The sequence below is a fragment of the Pagrus pagrus genome, assembly GCF_965226575.1.
Source record: "Pagrus pagrus genome assembly, chromosome: 18".
Classification (NCBI taxonomy): Eukaryota; Metazoa; Chordata; class Actinopteri; order Spariformes; family Sparidae; genus Pagrus; species Pagrus pagrus.
In genome coordinates, this window is record NC_140202.1 from 23,139,169 (window position 1) to 23,151,560 (window position 12,392).

At 41.8% G+C, this 12,392-nt stretch overlaps 2 protein-coding genes across 5 annotated transcripts in view; both read left to right on the top strand.

Moving 5' to 3' along the window:
• actn1 (actinin, alpha 1) overlaps window positions 1-3,318 on the top strand; it is a 52,399-nt gene extending 49,081 nt beyond the window's left edge. For 2 of the 4 annotated variants that reach the window (XM_084381721.1, XM_084381722.1), the window contains exons 19-22: window positions 1,623-1,703; window positions 2,009-2,074; window positions 2,366-2,524; window positions 2,708-3,318. In XM_084381721.1, the coding sequence (XP_084237847.1) occupies window positions 1,623-1,703; window positions 2,009-2,074; window positions 2,366-2,524; window positions 2,708-2,866 (465 nt within the window). In that variant the 3' untranslated portion in view covers window positions 2,867-3,318. The remainder of the gene's footprint in view (window positions 1-1,622; window positions 1,704-2,008; window positions 2,075-2,365; window positions 2,525-2,707) is intronic. The other 2 variants (XM_084381723.1, XM_084381724.1) reach the window with 2 other exon arrangements.
• A 1,271-nt stretch (window positions 3,319-4,589) lies between these two features.
• On the top strand, window positions 4,590-9,644 carry cox16 (cytochrome c oxidase assembly factor COX16). The gene is made up of 4 exons (XM_084380943.1): window positions 4,590-4,744; window positions 5,305-5,382; window positions 7,503-7,571; window positions 9,070-9,644. The coding sequence occupies exons 1-4, from the start codon at window positions 4,685-4,687 to the stop codon at window positions 9,181-9,183; spliced, it is 321 nt and encodes a 106-aa protein (XP_084237069.1). The 5' UTR covers window positions 4,590-4,684; the 3' UTR covers window positions 9,184-9,644.
• The last annotated feature ends 2,748 nt before the right edge of the window (window positions 9,645-12,392 follow it).

Here is a 12,392-nt window from a genome sequence, read left to right on the forward strand (position 1 = left end):
ACACGGTGACAGCTGTTACCAGCATTTGAGTGACAATGAAGTGCGAAGGAAAAGATTTATTAGTGAGCTTTGAGCTAATTGTCTGCTGGCTCTCGCTTCACGTTGGTCCGACAGACACAAGAGCGTTGTCAATCTTCTCGTCTAACTCTCAGCGAGAAAGTGAACATGTGTATTTCCCTACTTCTTCTTTTCTTTAGAGATGGTTGTAAAAATTGCTGGCATGCAGAGTCACAAGTTTGTCTTTTATGTATTCAGACTGACGCAACAAAGCAAAGAAGTGAAGGTGAGAACATGGCGTTTCTGGGTCATGCTGCCTGAGGTGTGGTTAACGGCAAACCTTTAACGATCCTTTAACAAGAAAAGCGTGCAGAGTGTACAGTTTGTGTGTGAGATGCATCGGGATGTTTACTGACCTTATCGCCTGGTTGAAAAGGGACTTTAAGTTGAGGAAAATGACAAAGAACGTAAATAAAAATGTAGGGTCTATTTTACACCACAGGGGGCCTCAGAATATCTCACCATTGAAGGCTGTTTCTATAAGACCTGCTGTCTTGGCCCCCTCCTACCTCCAGGACTTAGTGTTTACACTGGGGCTCAACGTGTCAGGAACAGCACCAATTATGGATGAGTTTTTATTTAGCTCCCTCTCCTCCCCCTCCTCACCCCAGCTCTCCCGCTGACTCCAACCATTACCTCATGCATTTTTCCACAGTTGCCCTATTGTTAATCAATATTCTAGGTCAACGATCAGAGACCGCAGGACGCCAACTGTGGACCTGAACTTGTGCGTTTGTTTCGTATTTCATTAGGACTAAGCCTCCTCCAGCAAGGCTCTCAGCCTGACAAGTGTTAGGAAGTGTGAGGGTGAGGTGCATCGAGCTACAGCAACAGATTCATCTGATGCTTTAGAAGAAGGAGTCATTGTTCTTCTCAGTTTGACTTTGGTTTGATGGGGACGAATTTAGTCGGTGTCATAGGCTATTAGTTTGTAGACTGTGCCAGTGCTGGCATTAGTTGATTAAACAGTAAAAAAAAAAAAAAAAGTAATTCATCAAGAATAAATCAGTAGATTCATTGATGATAATAATAATCATTAGTTGCAGCTCAGGACTGTGTATTCAACGTTAAATCTGTTTATGGGAAAATGAATGTGATTGTAAATGTTTGAAGTGTGTGTTGCTTTGACGCTGTATAGAAAAGGTAAAGAGAGACTTTTGCCTTTAAGAGAAGTATATCTTGTGATGTTACGTACATGTGCCATCGTTGATCTGAATAACCCACCACAGGGCCCTGTAGTCTGCCTGCCACACTGCACATTAACGCCTCTGAATGCCCTCGCACAGCATGGCAGCACTGCTGCCACCGTGTGTTCACCTGCCAGATCCTAATGAATATGCACTGTGTTCTCTGTTCTCTATCTCGTGCATGGCCCTCTCCCTTCACCTCCCCTCACCTCCTCTTACCCACCCGTGCATGGTGCACTCCCTCCCCACCCTCCAACACCACCTCACCCACCTCTTCGTCCCACCTCATCCACTCCCCCTCACCGTCACTGACACCGCTGTATGTGTTGCTGCATGGCCCCCCGACGCCTCGCCTGGCACTGGCCTCCCACACCCCAGGACCACTCGGGCACTCTGGGCGCGGAGGAGTTCAAGGCCTGCCTGATCAGCCTGGGCTTCGATATCGCCAACGATGCACAGGTACTTAATCGTAGCGCCTCCCCCGCTGTGAGAAGTTTAACTGGTTTCTTTTTTTTTTCTTTTGGTCCTTTTCCCCTCTCGTATTTCTATCCTCCCTTTATTCCCACCTTTACTGCGTATCCCTCTCGTCTAAATTCCCTTTGTGACACCTTCCAACATCCATTTTGTGGATTGTTGCGGTTTCTTCCTTAATTCTGCACTTTGTTCCTCCTTTACTCTCCCGATGGTTTCCCTCCACTATCCCTGCCACCCTACCTCTTTCCTCTCCTCCTCCCTTCCTTGTTTGTCTGTCGCTGACCTTGTAGAAGAGATCAGGAATCATGGATGCTGAAGACTTCAAAACCTGCCTTATCTCCATTGGTTACAACCTGGTAAAACCATGAGCACTCTTCAAGCATCAACATTTGTTTGTGTGTGATTAACAGTAATGGTAATGGATAGATGTAACCTCGATTGTGTTATTTTTTAATGATTTCTAGATTTTAAAAGATGGTTTAGTTTACATAAAGCTCCATTAAATTAACGTATTAGAATTTGAAAGTCAAACAGCACCTTAGATTAATTTAAAAATCACTTAAGTTACACATATTTGTACTAACGAATGGACAAAAGAAGGCCTGTCGCTGGCTGCGAGTTTCACAGTTCCTCTCTGTTGCCTTCAGGGTGAGAACGAGTTCTCCCGCATCATGAGCATAGTCGACCCAAACCGGATGGGCATCGTCACCTTCCAGGCCTTCATCGACTTCATGTCCCGCGAGACGGCCGATACGGACACTGCCGACCAAGTGATGGCCTCCTTCAAAGTCTTGGCAGGGGATAAGGTACAGTGTTTTGTTGTAGTATCATTAAAGAAGAGTAACAAGGAAATTGTAGATTGAGCTCCACTTGGCTAAAAAATGAATATTTAATACAGTTTTAGGGTCGTGGGAGAGATACAAAAAGTGCTTACAGCTGCTATCTTAACCATAAAATCTAATGTTATTGTTGATTGTTCTCCTCAACAGAACTACATCTTAGCCGACGAGCTGCGCCGAGAGCTGCCTCCAGACCAGGCGGACTACTGCATAGCCCGCATGGCCCCTTACACCGGCCCCGACGGCGTGCCCGGAGCCCTCGACTACATGTCGTTCTCTACCGCTCTGTACGGAGAGAGCGACCTCTGAACACTCTGTCGTCAGTCGTCCTGACTCGGGACCACCAGCCTACCTGCTCTGATCACCGCCACGTCCTCTAACTGCCCCTCCACCACACTCCTGTCCTACTATGCTCATTTTTTGTATGTCTCTGGCCTTATCTTTTTGTCACTATCCTCTGTGTCCTCCTCCTCCTCCTCCTCCTCCTCCGCCTCCTCCCCCAGACCTCTCCAGCCTCCTCCCTGCTCCCTCACACTCTGTCTACGTTGTATTTGCTTCCCACGCAATGCAGCAGCTCTCCAGGTTTACAAAGAGGGAGAGAGAAAAAACGTTTGTTTCTGTTTTTATTTTCTTGTTGTCATTGTTTTTCTTCATAAAATGAATAAAGTTAACATATTTTATTATACTGAACAAAAAAAGGTATTTTTCTTCACCTGATTGAAAATAAGAGACGAAAATTGTAATAAAGAAAAATTGCTGTACTTTCTCTTCTTATTCTCTGTTTGCTACAGGGATCACCGATGCTCTTAATGGATTTACCATTAAAGTATGCACTTGTTAAATGAGAAAAAATCATAAAACTGAATGCATATATCCTTATGTCCCTTGGAAAGCAGGCAAGAGCAGGATCCACGCTCATTAAAATGATTATGTCGGCCTAAATACTCCCACGTGAGGTTAGAGATTACCTGCATGAAGAGAAGTGGAGGAAACCGTGAGCACAGTGGTGGTGCTGGTGGAGTATTGTACCTCTGTAAAGTGTCAAAGTCGTATAACTTCTTCTGAGTGATATCTGTAGGGACTTAATTAATCAGTCCAGGAGTTTTGTATTCTTAAAGTTGTCTTATATGAGGCTGCCGCTGGGGGTCTGGGGCCAATTAGTAGTTGCCTGTTTTGCCCTTTGGTAATCCAGTGTTTGTTCAGCCCTAAAAACAACAAACCTGATATCGTTCAGGCACAGCACCTGCCACGAGCACAGGCAAAGTGCTGCGAAAAGCTCTCATTAGACGGAAACACCTGAGAGGGTCAACAGAGAGGCGTGTGAGCTGAAACCAGCGGCTGCAGAGACAGTCGAGAACACTCAAAATATTTGTGAAAGTGTCTGCTGAAGTGTATGTGCTCATAGTAAAACATGCAAAGACATCAAGGTTAAGTATTTAAGTGACTCCTGCTTGTAGGGTCAGTTACATGTGGGCCTACTACAATTAACTTTTAACTGGGAATGAAACAGTCTCGGTTTGAGGCTGATCTAACCTACATAAACAAACCATCAGCCAGAGGACTGCTGATTTATAAGTGATTTATATTGTAATTCTTGATGCCTGTCAACAGGTCGGTTTCTGACATATCACACAAACCCTTTTAGCAACATTGCAACATCTACCTATGGCAGACTGAAACTTCCAAATAAAGAAATAAAATTGGCTCAATAAACAAATAAATATGCCATTAAATTCCCGCAAGAAATAATGGTTTAAGTAATTGTAAGCATTAATTAATTTATCCTATGTGATACAATTTGATATATAGCCTATATTTTATTGTGCTTCTGTATTAATTTCCCATTTATTAACTTTCCCATTTAATATTCCATGTTATTTGTACACATACTATGTAAATACGTAAATAAATAAATTAATCAATTAAATGTAAGAAAAATATTTGATAAATAAATCATTAAAATGGAAAATGGAAAAAAAATATTTCGACGGACACACACCGGAACCTTCGTGTCTCGACAGATCTACGGACAGTTTAAGCGTCGGACCTATTCAGGAAGCAGGTCCCAGCTGTGACCTGCTCGGTGTTGTTATCAGTAAAATGGACTTGTAGCTGAAAAGAAGAGACATGTTTAACTTAAGGGCGCTGCAGAGAAACAAAACAGTTAGATATGGAGTCCCCATGCTTGTAAGTAACTTTAATATTAAAGTGGTTACTGAGCGTTGATTAGCTGTGTTAGCTAACACTTTAGCTAGCAACTACAAGATACATAAGGCTGCTGTAAGGTTATTTTATCAGTCTACTCATGATAATGAAGTGTTCTTAGTTATCGCCTTTCAATAACTAGCTTTAAACATTACAATTTATGACACTGATGACACTTTTTTCTGTTTTCCAGAATATAATAAACGTTTCCCGAATCCCAAATTGTGTTTCAAGCAGTCTTTAGCTTGTCTGTGTTCATCTAGTCCAGATTTGACAAGTTGTTTTGTAGAGCTGGTTCATTGTGATCTGGATTGGACAAGTGAAATCGCCCTTTTTGTGTTTTTCTTTCAAACAGAGTAGGGCTGTCCACTTGTTCATCAAGGCCAGGTTTGACAAATATAAATGTAGTTTTTGAATACACACATGGCCTTGTGTAAAAGGAGAAAACCAACCTTTATTGAAGCAAATGCTCTGCACTGCCTTGACATCAGTATTTAGGATTAAGTTAACCAACAGTATGTATTTTTCAAATGTTTTTTCAGTTGCTCGTAGTTGGAGGCTCCTTTGGCCTGAAAGAGTTTACACAACTTCGGTATGACGAGCAGAGGATCAGAAAAAAGGTTTGTCGTAGAATTGCTCTTACATTACACACATTTATTTGCTCATGATGGGGATTGTAGCGATATACCAGTTTCAGGGTGTACTGTGGTATGAAAGTTGACAGTTATCATACCAGTATTTACATTATTGAATTCTACCATATGTGATGGGTTGATAAACATATATATTTCACTTCATATCAACTTTTGTATCTGTCAGTGCATAGTATTTTGTGAAATAATTTAGTTTAACCAAGAAAATCCATTTGTTTTCATTCCTTTAATGGTCATTATAACTGATAATCATAATAATAACTGTGTAATACCTTGACACCTTGATATATATTTATTTGTATTTACTTATGATTCATGTGATGGTAAAATAAGTTAAAATTCTCAGATTTTCATCCCAGGAAACGAGTGGAGACAAACAGTCCTACGAGCACTGTTAGGGTCACAGACACAACCAGTGTGCAATGACTCCCCTCAGTGGTTAGACACATAAATGCAAGTGTGAATCAGGATTTCTACCAACAGACCAGAGTAGAAATGGCACGTTTTGGCATCTGTGAGGCTGAAATCTCTCTGTTTAGTGTGGTTGATTTTAGGCTTATTTATACTTTTATTTATAAAGGATCTTAATGAGAAACATTGTCTATCCATCATTTTGCACACTGCAGGCATACAGCACCGACAGGCTTTTCTAACCCATCAATACAGGAGCAAGAAGCGCGAACAAGCTCTAATAATTCATTAACTGACAGACCCAATTCATTAAAATGACAGAAGACCGGCTCTTTATTAGAAGCCATTACAATCTGATGAGCTGGCTGCGAGGGGAAGTGGCTGCTTTGTGCTGTTTTACTCAGATGCACGTCATCTGGGTGGAAGCCAGATGGCAGGGGCATCTTTTCTTATTACTGTCCATGTGAGGCGGCACTAGACTGTGGATGACGGCGGCAGGGGCGGTGGAGGGGAGGCATGGCGCCCTCGTCGCCCCTGGCACCGCGCCTGTGCAGCTGCCCCCACGCTGCTCGTTCTCGTCCGACGCGGCCTGCGGCATGCCGAACCTCTCTCCTCTCAGACCCTGTGGAGCAGAGATTCAACTCTGCTGCTCAGCGTGTGTGTGCACATGTAATTTAATGCATGGAATATCTAAACACTTGTCAAAAAGGGGCACTTGATCAGAAGCGCTCTTCCGGTTCTTCCTTGGCAGCCGATTCCATTAGTTTTGTTCTCACAGATATTTGCCCACTTAAATGATTAAAAGCACTGTCTCAGGGTTAAGTCACTGTATGATCTAATTAGCATTTTCTCGTCAACTATTTAATTTAGCCCGGAGGCGCAGATGAACCTGAAGGCCTTTCGTCCTCCATGTGCAGGTTTTCGTGTGTTTTCCTTAGCTTGTTTTGGAGGCTCTATTGCATGTGTCACACTAATTATTTTAGCTATTAATTCCCTGCTCCGAAGGCTGCGAAATATTCTATATATTATTTATTTGCTTTAGTAATGTAGGTCTAATTAAAAATCAATCACGGAATTATGAAACTCATCAGTCAGCCGAGCAACTGCGGCGTTACTGCTATGAAATATTAGAACTCATTAAAAGTAATGATTCAGAATGGGATTCATTTCAGTCCTATTCTCGGGCAAAATCAATTTGAATTGCAAAACCCAGATAGCTCCATTGGACTTTCTCTCCCCAAAAAGCCTGTGACACGTAATTTTTTTTCAGTTTTTACTAAACCTGGTGATGCTCATGCCAAATCAAGCCGAATAATTTAAAGAAGCACAAACAGGGTAAATTGGATTTTCCCTCCAGGTTTGGAGAACTCAACTTTGACGCTGGTGAGAACCTCACCTCTTCTGCAGATGTCATCATTTATACATTAAAGACATAATGCACAAAGAAGAGGTGGAGGAGATGCTGCCTGAAGGGGCTTCTCACCGCTTCAGTCACAAGTTGCAACCATGCAAACCTCATTGTTTTAATATTCGTAATTTCTCTCGAACAACGATCCCCTCCACGTCTTTTCCTTTCTTCTCTTCCTCTCTTTGGTTTGTTTCCATTTCCTCCGTGTTGCTGTGAGTGCGTGACTTTCAGCTCTGTACAGTAACAGCTCTTTTCCGCTCTCTCTCAGCTGGATCCGTCACTGGAGGCCAAAGTGAACGTCCAGAGGCAGTCAGCCATACTGGAGGACGAGTATGAGGTAAGGAGAGACAGGCTGTGAGACCCTGAGGGGTGAGAGTAGATGAAGGAAAACTATCTGTGTGGTCCCTCTGCAAGAAAGTGGTGCTGGTAAACAATATGTGCTATAGGGTGTCTTAAAAACCCTCTTTTTTTAACAGAAGTTTTGTCTGTAGAAAAACACATTTCATCAAGTATCCGAAACTCACATCATTGGAGGTTAGAGAGGTAAAAACATGGGGGATTGCATGAGTAACTTCACACATGTTTATATCATTTAAAATATTTAGGAGGAAACTGGGACTGTGGAAGTGTTTGCTTGAGTGTTGCAGCCTCCAGTCAAATAGTTTTTAGAAATAATTCAAGAAGGGTTGGATCAGTAGAAGCAACTGTTCTCAATTTTGGGTATTTAGCGTTCAGTGCTAATGTGCAGGTGCTTTCCTAGTTTAGTCCTTAATATTTAACACCTTCAATTCAAGTGTCCATTTGTTTTTTTACGAATTTAATGTAATATAACAGCGTGGCCCATATTTTCTCAACCTTTAATAAGTTGTGGTGAAGTTAATCTGCCTTGAAGGTATTCTCACCCTTCCGTGATTTATAACTCTTCTTTATCACTTTGCTTTTTACTGGAAATATTTACTGTTTATTCTATAACCAGTCAATAAAGATGTAATGTTTAGATTTGGAGACAGTTTACAGATTTTTATCATTTAATCACTTATAATTGGACAGTGGGCTGAAGCTGCTCGACCATTCGACATGCTGCCCTGAAGAAACAAACTGACAGATTAATTCCTGCATCGTCTCACCTGTGTGACAGACCAGATGCTCAGGGTCTTCCACATCTGGACATTTCAAAGTACATCAAGTAATTTAAGAAATAATCCTAAATGAAGTATAGAATGAGGTTTTGTGTTCATGCAAACCTTTTTCCTACCCTCATGATACCTTTTGCAGAGTTGAAAAATCCTGTACAGATTTCAAACACTGTGTCAGAGTTATTGTATTTTCGCTTTTACAAAATCAAACACATGTACGGACAGCATACTGACAGTACAGAGTCAACAAACAATAAGTGAATCAGAATGAACATCAATCGGGATAACAGGAAGACTATACAGGAATACAATCAATCTGGTGCGATGGAAGGTTTTCCATATGATCCAAAAAGGGTTGCAAAATGTTTCACTCCTAAGTGAAGGGGCATCCATACTCTTTACAGTAGCTAGTACAATAGCTCCCCTGGCTAGAAGGAGTAGTCTATTTCGATTTTTGTAGAAAGTTCTTTGGATATAATCCAGGCACACACAGTTTGGCATTTATAGAGACTGTTTTGTGTTATTTGTTTCTCTTCACTAAAAAACATACTTTGATGGACACACAATGGAATCTTAATGATGGGTGATACAAATGGGTGATTTAATCTTGTCTGAAGTTTTTAAAAATATTGAATTCTTGTCATCCTGAAGTTTAAACATGGTCTCCTGATTGGGTTTATTTTTTCGCCCTCTCTGCAGAAGTTGAAGGAGGCGAATTTGGATGAGTGGAAGAACATCCGAGGTCCTCGTCCCTGGGAGGACTCCAAGGAGTACCAGGACCAGCAGCGCTCCAGGCAGAACAGAAAAGACTGAGGTCCAGGGACGCCAGGCGGAGCGGACGGCACCCACACACACTGCAGCAGGACGGAGCAGACGAGAGTGAACAGAGTCTGTGGCAAAGACGCCGCTGAGACTCGATTACCTCAGACGCTGCAACTTCAGGACACGGATGCAACTTGTTCGATCTTGGCTTGTGTTTGACTTTAAACTTTGGAAATGTGCACTTCTAAAAAGTTGTGGTCTCATACTGATGGCTAACATGATGCCCAAAACCTTGAAATAAGTCAAGGTTAGTCCTAAATTTAAAGACTTATAGTTTTATACACAGAAGTATAAAGCAGTCACCTGTTTCAGTTTATTCTGATGATCAGGAGTTTGTATAAAAAAACAACCAGTAGGTGGCACATCTGTGTCCTGCTGCGCCTTCTGAGAGCAGAGAAGAAAATATATATCAGTGTATGATTTCCGTGTCTCAATAAATTATGTCCTATTGATCCAAATTGTTACTTTTACTTTCATTTTGTTTTTGACAAAAGCTCGTAGACGCGGTGAGTCTTTGCGCTGCATTGATTTACCAGTTGAAAGTATGAAAGAATAAATAACACAACAGTCCAGCGTTTCCTCAGGCTTTATGGGTCTCGACAGTAATCTGTTTCTCTGACAGTTATTACTTTGCAATGCGGTGGATTTATTACGTTTATAATGGAAATAGTATTACCTTTTGCTTTTTTCGTCCGACAAACCGAAAGAACATGATTTTTTGCTGTAAGTCTCCGGATTGTTTGTGTGACTGACGGATAATGTATGTGCTGTTTCCCCTCATTCAGCCTGTGAAATGGGATGTGATGAATATTCCTCAGGTCCGTATGAAAATGTCCTGGGATACATTTTCTGTAATCACATTTTTTTTTTTTGTGTTCATGATTTTACTCAGTGTTTCTCAGGCTCTGGATGGTTTTATGGGACACAAACAACAGCTCCTATGTGAGGATCATCTAAACACATCTGAGCGATGAAGCAGAGCAATCAAGTCATTTGTCGCTGGATTGGTGGATCGGATCGAGCTTCTCTGGTCAGGCTGTGTCTGTGTTTCTGTATTAGTAGCCACATATTTGGTGCATCTGTAATCTTAGAGGTCAGTCCCACATAATTATGGATGCTCCACAGGCTGCCCCCAGGGCTGATGTGATTAGATATGTACTGTTGAAGAATGAAATCTACTGCAGGAAGCTGCTGTTTCTAACTGTGGGAATACCGAGTAAGATTATAGTCGATGAGCCGGTCTGAGCTGCACTTTGGAGGATGTGACTTATATTGTAAGACTAGGATGGCCCTCTAAGTGGGCCTGTGTTTTTCCCGTTAGGATCAATGTATTATTCCCTGAGAAATTAACCAAAATGTGGAAAAATGCAATGTTACATTGAGGTTCGAGACCCGTCCTCCATCCAAGCTTCGTGGAAATAAATGTAATGGAGTAGAAGTACAGAGTAGCATGAAATTAAATACACAAGTAACTCAGAATTGTACTTCGTTGTGCAGTACTTGAGAAAATGCAATTACTTTACGCAACTGGTTGGCTGTAGATGTCAGCCTGCCAGCACCAATGACGCTGTTCTGACCACTGACCTCTGAACCCGAGTCCCTGCAGAAGAGCAGGCAGAACAAAAGATCATTATGGTACACAAATCAATAACATATTACACTGATAGCTTTTTGATGTTTAAAGCACAAGTAGATTTCATAATTGGAGCAGATCTTTTGTCTTGTCATGCACTGATTTCTCTCTGTTTCAGTTTGACAAAGCAGTGCAGTGAGAGGGTTTAAACCACAGACCACAGTAGACAGTTTTTACCAGCTTGCACTCAGATGCATTAGAGGTTAGTGGGTTAAATTTGACACCAAACCAGCAACACATATTTTACTCTCAGGAAAGCAATGATTCAATTTAAAATGCCTTGATCTTCCACAGCTTAGGCCATTTCATTCCACCTTTAGATACATATGAAAGAATACTAAACACAGATAAACAAAAAACACCTAATACACAGGCCAACATTCAATCAGACAAGGAGGAAGTCCATGTGCCATCTAATATATTTAATAAAGAGACACTAGGTCTTTGCAAATTTACAGCAGGAGGCAGGTGATGTGCACCTAATCTCCTCTGGACAGAAAACTATATCATTGAGCCACATCTTACATACCAAGATGTAAATAAACAGGCTATGTATGCACAGGAGCTGGGGAACAGTTGTTATCCTACTCTGGATATTAAACAAAACACGCATTTGCTCTCAAATAGACGATTTCTTTGGTAGAAAGTAGTTCCAGTGAAATCTGTTTCTGATAGTTTGGTTGAGCTGTAATATGGCAGTTTTCATGGGAGCCTCCATATTCTGCAGACACTATGGTGTCTCTGTGCTTTCCACTAAATCTTTCACTTATGTGGACATTTTCCTTGTTTCTTTACTTCCTCCTCAAAGTCTCCTGTAAATGTTTCACCATATGGTATTTATTGAGGCTGTGTATTTGGTGAGCCATCCGTAACCTCGCTAATTGTGCAGTGCCATACCGCCTCACAGCCCCTCTATAGAGCCATGTCAAATGAACCATGTGAGGGAGCCTTGAGAGCACTGAAGCAAAAGATATGCTACAGCACATTACAGTTATAATATACAGTGTGGGTTTACCCAACAGAGGCCAAACTGGGTCAGTCCGGGAGGCCTTGCCATCGTAAGTGAACTGTCAGGGTGCATGATGAGTCCTAATTTCAAGAAGTCCTGCCCCTTTCACGTGCTGTTAAATTTTTCATTTGAAAATGCAAGAAAACGGCATCAAATATTCATTGAACAAGGCTAAGAAAAGAGGGAAATCAAATTCAATATTTACGATGTCGTTCAAAGAGCGGGAGAACTAATGAGAACCGAGAAACAAGAATCATGTAGCTGTTGGAAATCTGGGGTCCTGTGACAACCCCGGCTCTGAAACATTAAGCAACTATAATCTCTTTAATCTTCCAGGGGGCCTTTTTTCTTCCAGCTCCGGGGGGCTCCTGACTCATTCAGATTGTCCCCTCTAATCTGCGGCCCTGTGAGTTGGTTTTCCATGAATCAAAGTGGCTGCTGGCAGATCATCACAGCTCTGATGAGAAAACACTCTGCAGAAGAACCAGTCAGCTTCCAGTCTTCTTGGCCCTTGATGAATGAAAAATCCCTCCAAACACACACATACACACACGCACA

Coding starts and splice junctions, on each gene's coding strand:
- cox16 (XM_084380943.1), top strand. CDS start 4,685: ATGTTTAACTTAAGGGCGCTGCAGAGAAACAAAACAGTTAGATATGGA. Junction 5,383..7,502: donor AGCAGAGGATCAGAAAAAAG/GTTTGTCGTAGA, acceptor GCTCTCTCTCAG/CTGGATCCGTCACTGGAGGC. Junction 7,572..9,069: donor TACTGGAGGACGAGTATGAG/GTAAGGAGAGAC, acceptor CCCTCTCTGCAG/AAGTTGAAGGAGGCGAATTT.